The sequence below is a fragment of the Harpia harpyja genome, chromosome 16 (genome assembly GCF_026419915.1).
Source record: "Harpia harpyja isolate bHarHar1 chromosome 16, bHarHar1 primary haplotype, whole genome shotgun sequence".
In the NCBI taxonomy this organism is placed as follows: domain Eukaryota; kingdom Metazoa; phylum Chordata; class Aves; order Accipitriformes; family Accipitridae; genus Harpia; species Harpia harpyja.
In genome coordinates this window covers 17,038,029-17,044,171 of record NC_068955.1, presented here as the reverse complement: position 1 = coordinate 17,044,171, position 6,143 = coordinate 17,038,029, and the positions used below count along the sequence as shown (strand labels likewise).

The 6,143-nt window shown below is 41.3% G+C and overlaps 1 protein-coding gene across 7 annotated transcripts in view; it reads right to left on the bottom strand.

Annotated features, from left to right (window-relative positions):
- Positions 1-204: 204 nt before the first annotated feature.
- Positions 205-6,143, bottom strand: part of PTPN5 (protein tyrosine phosphatase non-receptor type 5) — an 86,872-nt gene continuing 80,933 nt past the window's right edge. For all 7 annotated transcript variants that reach the window (XM_052811518.1, XM_052811515.1, XM_052811519.1 and 4 more), the window contains 2 exons: positions 6,059-6,143; positions 205-2,322 (listed from right to left, as the gene is read on the bottom strand). The exon at positions 6,059-6,143 is cut by the window's right edge and continues 29 nt beyond it. In XM_052811518.1, coding sequence (XP_052667478.1) covers positions 2,229-2,322; positions 6,059-6,143 — 179 coding nt within the window. In that variant the 3' untranslated portion in view covers positions 205-2,228. The remainder of the gene's footprint in view (positions 2,323-6,058) is intronic.

Sequence of the window (6,143 nt, the reverse complement as noted above, 5' to 3'; positions counted from 1 at the left end):
CACTGCCAACTAATACGTGCTGAAGATCTGCACAAGGTCCTCAAAGTCAGTATCTTGGAGCCCTTTATACGTTGTTTGCCATAAAGCAATTCTGCTCTAGAAAGTCTCCTTGTACAGGAGGCAACTTATACATTGGACTTCGCTCCTATATGCAAGACTCCAATCAATCATGAACAAATATTCTTTAGCAGATGCACAGGAAGCTGATGACAGAACAAGTAATTTTATTCACTTCGTCAGTTTTGACACTGAAGGGCACTGAACAGCTGAAAATATTTATAGGGAGTTCCACTTACAATGTTGTTCAGAACGTCAGTGGTGCTTTTGTTATTTCTAAGGTGTGCTGAAATGGAATGGTGTTACCAGTTTGAAAGAATCAGTAGCAGTGGGGAGAATATAGCTAGCAAGGTTACATAAAACTAACAGTCATGTTATGCTCAAAAGCTTAAGTTTATTGCTCTATTTAATGACTACCACCAGTATTTTTAAAAAGAATGCCAGTTCTTCCTGCTAGCTTCTCACTGAAGGAAATATTTTAAATACAGCAATAAAATCAAGTGGTTTAAAGATAACACATTTTGCCACACATTCATGCAAACCCTGCTGACAGGATTTTTACAGGCTCATGGATACAGAATAAACACAAAGGATGTGTACTGAAATATTGGGAAACTTTCCCCACAGTGATGAAGTTGTAGGCATAACATTTCAGGCCCTACCCTGCACCTACTGACGTCAATGGCAAACCCTCAGTGGGAGCAGGATCAGCCCTTATTGTTCTGAGAGCTGCTTTACCTTCTCCTCATTAGGAAGTGCAGTAAATTCTCAGAATCTCCTGCACTAATAAAAGCAGTAGGTTTTGGTTATTGTTACAAATAAAGAGAAGCAAAAATATTTTCAGTAGATCATTACAGCTTCTATTCACAAAACACTCATCTTTCATGTTAAGGGTCATGTGTACCTCCATTTTTCTCTGCTCAATAAAGCACTTAAACACGTGCTTACCTTTAAGCATTAAACATAAACTACAGTCTTCCCAGCCTGACTGAGGTCTAAAAAGAAAAGCATGGGCAGCAGTCTGTATTATTGAAAAGGAAAGACTGCTGCCTGGACTAGTAATTAGAATCGACTAATGACTGTCTAAATTTGGTTGAAGGGCAAATTTATCAAAAAGCAGTCAACACATTCAGACTGATTTTTTTTTAAAGTTGTCTACAGGATTTGTGTTAATTTTAATGAGCACTGGGCACCCGGTCACTGTCAAAGCTTTGAAACAAGTTTAAATTCATAGAATACAAGTGATTTTTATTATTACATATTTAATAAAGATGAATCCAACTCACAAAATTCCTCACCTGATCTCAAACCTCAAATTTCAGGGGAAATTGTGTGTGGATTGTGGTCTGACTATGTCAAAAGAGAAACTATTTGCAAAAATCAAATCTGGTTGCAGGCTGAGATGCCAAAATACTGAAAAAGAAAAGGTAAAGCGTGAAGAATTTATGTTCAGGTTAACTTCTACTATTCACGTCAGATTCACCCAGCTGTCATGATACTGGGGTACATTGCTGGTGAGAAAAAGGGGCAAGAATTTTACCCACATCATTGAAATATTTTTTTCCCCTTAGTTCTGATAACACTGGTGGTGGACTGCTTTAGAAAAAACAAAACAAAACCAAGCAAACATGATGTGTGAAACATAATTTCAATGTGAATCTACTTAAATCTTTCAACGCAGAGGCTCAGAAAGTTTACGATATACACAGTATTCGGTAATTTTATATGTAAAAACAATCAGAAAGAGGCAAAAAGTTACTTTCAAGCTTTGTCAACATACGGCACATTTCAGCATGACAATTCAAAAAGTTTCACACTGTATTTGGATATATTAGCAATGACTTTTTAAAAATAGCAAACTGAAGACAGTGGATTTTTTTCTGATTTTTTTCTTGCTTTTGTAACAAATGAAGTTACTATTCTTATTTACAGTATAAATAAGCCTTTTTTGGTGAAGATTATGTCCTGTCATGTATGTTTAAGACAAGGCATACCTCAGCTCTTAAATGTCAATGCAAACAAGAGCATAAAAGCAATATCAAAGTAAAATAATATATCTTTCTTTCCAGCTAAGACAACCAGGTTACCATGTGTCTCTTATCAGATCTGAAATATATCTGAATGCAGCCAAAAGTTCTCTTGGTTTAGCCTTTAGGAATTATCATGAACACTTATTCTTCTGCTGCTCTAGAAAGCTGTTTTCCGTACAAGCTCATGACATGATGGACAAATTGATACTGTTCACAAGTCTGGATCATTCCTCCCCTGAAAAGGAAAGAAAAAAAGGGGAGGGAAACAGCAGCCTTATTACATGCCAACATATGAGGAAATGGCACAGCTAACATGAAGCTTGTGTTACACACAGAAGGTCTATTCCAAAGCTTCCTGAAATGAGTGAAAAGTGCCCATTGATTGCAACCAGCTAGTCTGACCTCGAGCTCCATTTTGAAAGTCTCTGCTAACCAAGGAACAGAAGGTAGTCAGAACAGAAATGGGATTTACCTTCATTTTTCTTGGCAGAGACCCTCATCCAGTAAGGCAACACCATCATCAATTATGTCCGTATTACCGGAGCACCTATACTCTGGTACATTTTAACACCATGAAAAGCAATCCCCACCCAAAGCTCTAGACAGATAGATTGGAGCAGGGGGAATAAAGGGGGAAATAGCTTCTCCAAGACTTCACAGCTGTGCTAGGGACTGGATTCAGGACTACAGAGGGCCAGCCCAGACAACTGATGTAGCACACAACTTTTCCATTCTGGAAAATGCCTCTGCACCATCCCACATTGCGCTTTTGGCAAGTTCACCAGGGAACCAGGGGATGGCCAGCAGCATTTTGGAACAGATGATTGAACTTTAACAAAAGACAACTCAGATTTGTAACTGAATTGACTGCCATGCACACCTTGATCAGTAAAAGACTCCCAGCACAGAAATCTGTTTTGGTTCAGCTTTTATTTCAGCTTTTGCTGTTTTCTTTAAAACTGCAAACCTGAAAGGAAATGCAAGCAGGAGCAGAAACAGTTTGCTTTTCCATGTATCATTAGCCTGTGTTATCACTGCAAGTAGCATATTAATCAACACATGAGTACTAAAGCAGGAGACAGAAATGAACAAAAAGAACAAGAACGAAGTTGTCCATTTTAAGCAGATTTTACTAACATTTAAAATTCTGCTAAGAGTACCTCATCAACAGTGATACGATCTCTTGATAATCCATTATGAAAATAATTAAACCCATGGCTCAAATTCACAGAAGGTGTATGCAGAATTGTGCCAGCATTGGTGCTGGTGCACAGATCCCGGGAACGCAGTGCCAAAAGGAGGCTGAAACGACAAGTGGGGTTGAGGAACATGGGAACCAACGGTTGGCCAGAGCCAACCAGACTGTGTCAGTCTGAGGAAGAGCATATGTGGTGCATTCCCTCGAAAACCTTCACCAGAGTAAATTAATGGAAAGTTGCTTCCTCTGAGCCAAATGGATAGCAGACTGCTGCACCCTCCTTGGGGACTGCCCTCTTCTATGGGGTCCAGCTTAAGACATGTGGGTCACACAGTAACCATACCAGTAAGGGGTAGATGAGTGGGCAAGACAACCACCTCCTTCAAACTCTTGTGGCTATTTTGTTAAGTGGCTGCTTGAAATAACACTTAACAATGGGCAGGGACCCATGCTCTCATCAACAAGCAAAGGTGGGAAGCACACACTGTGTTTCTAAAGAGACTATTTCCTAGCTATGCATCTCCCTCCCCACCTGCTCTACTTAATACAAGCTCACAGTTGATCTGTTTCTGAGTCCTCCTGGGCTGCACACAATATTGAAATACATTTACGTCAGTCCATGACACACAAGGAACATTAGACTTAACTGGCAATTACTCCCCACAAAATTCCATTAACAGTGAGTTTGTACCCTGAAGTTGTAGCAACAGAAGCACAAGGGTGGCCATCGAGTTTCAGACCACAGGAAATAATTTTCCTTTTTATCTGGTTCCCTGCTATGTGGTGGCTTCCTCCCCTTCCCACACATACGCATACCATGACATGTTCTTGCTGTCCAGGCTTTGACACAGAATAGAGAAATTATGTTTTCACCCATCTGCCACAGAAACCTTTCAAATCTGAGTTGCATTGTGGGAAAGGACAGCAAACGTCTCTCAGCACTGTGGGAAGGTTGCATGAATGATCACTTTCTCTCCTTAGTCATACTAGGTTATTTTAGGACCAACTGTTGGCCACTGGTGCAAAGCCCAGTGCGCAGGATTTTTCCAAGGGATCTGTGAGGGAATGAAGGGAAAGAAACAGTTGTTCCCTTCACCCCCACAGCAACCTCAAAGGTGGTTCTCAGGGCTAATGCCAACACCTCCACTGCTGTGAAGCAGTGAGGTGCATTCCTTTACATGTCTGTTCTGGCCTGCATCCAACCCTCTTTCCCTAAGTCCCTGTTGACTCCTTCCCACCCACCCTATTTTCTCTAGCCAGTAACCACCAGACAGGAGAAGACAGAGAGGGTCTTCCTTCCTATAGCTGCTTAGACACTGTCTTATCCTCTCATGCTGCTTTTGAAGTCACCCAGAGCTTTTGTGGGGGTTTAGTGAAAATGACAGTGGATGGCAGCATGACTTCCAAGAGACTACAATGCCTGTTTTTCAGTCCTTGAAGAAACCATGCTCTTCTGTAGCAAGGATGGTGATTTGACTGCTTTCCGTCTTGAGTATTTTATCCCATGACATTTAAATGGCTTTTCCTATCCCATCCCACTCCTAAGAGGTACACAGCAGCTATGGAGGTCCCTGCAGTCCTCCTTTCCCTCCATGGCATCCCTTTAAGTGTGATCTCCATTCCTGAGCCTCTGCAAATGACTGCCAGTTCCCATCTCCCTGCAAAGCTAGTATTTTTAATTGGCCTTCTGTATCACGCACATTTGTAAGTAGGCGCCTTCAACCTTCATTTGTATGGCTATTTTCCTGTGTAACATTAGTTACAGAGACCAGATATTTCAGATCCAGCCAGATATTTCACTGGGCCATGGATAATCAGCACTCACTATTCATATTCTGGTTTCCTTTTTCTCAAAAAGCCTTTCCTTGTCTGGTCTGAAATCCACTGAAATAGCCAAACCCCCAAGCTCCTGCAGGTCCCTGTCTATCAGAGCCTCAGCAGGGCAGCAAGCATTTCATTTTCTGCCTCCCACTGAGCATAATTTCTCCTCTGAAATGAAGTTCAGCGTGGGGTTGAGGTTCTTTTTTTTCCTCAGAAAAATCTTTCATATGTTTTTCGTGACATCTCTTCCCCCGACTACATTTATCATTATCATTACTGAGAGCACTGAGACGTGTTTTGATGGCACTTGAAACCAGTGGGAGAGGAAAAATAACATCTCTGGTACAAAATTCAAGTCTGTTTACTTCATAATCAAACTCAAGGTGGTGCGTTAAGAAATGCTTAACTGGAAACCATTGAATTGCTGGAGATTTTCACAGCTCCTTTCATATGTCTGCAAACACTCCACACTGTGCATACTCTCCTTCTCTCCACAATGTCCCAAGCAGCCATGCTCTCCCAACAGTGCTGAGAGCACCAAGTATGCAAGGCAAGTTTTCTTTACTCCTCCTGGGAGCAAAATGCTGATCTGTGGCTCTGAACTTAAATACAGCAGACCTTTGAGCCTTTGCTTCTGTATGAACATGGGGCCAACTCCTCAGCTGGTGAAATATCATCCCTTGCTGCATGGAGCTGTGCAGCTATGCAGATTTTGATGCCAGCTGTGAATCTAGCTCAGTTCTAGGGCCATTCATTAAGGTTTACTGCTCATAAAATAGGCAAAGGTTACAAGTCAGAACTGCTTAGAACATGACAACTTCCTTCAAAGAACGTTCTCTATTAGCCTCCATTTGCCTGTGTTCCTCCCTCTTCCCATTTGTTTCTCCTTAAATAAAGGGAAAGATTACCTTTTTTTTTTTATTTTTTCTGGAAAGGAAACAGGTTTTCTTACCTGTCTAACCGTAACTGGCAGGCTGTTCGCAATATGTCAACTATGCCCTCGTTCTTCAGCTGTTTACAGCAGACACTAGTTGCAA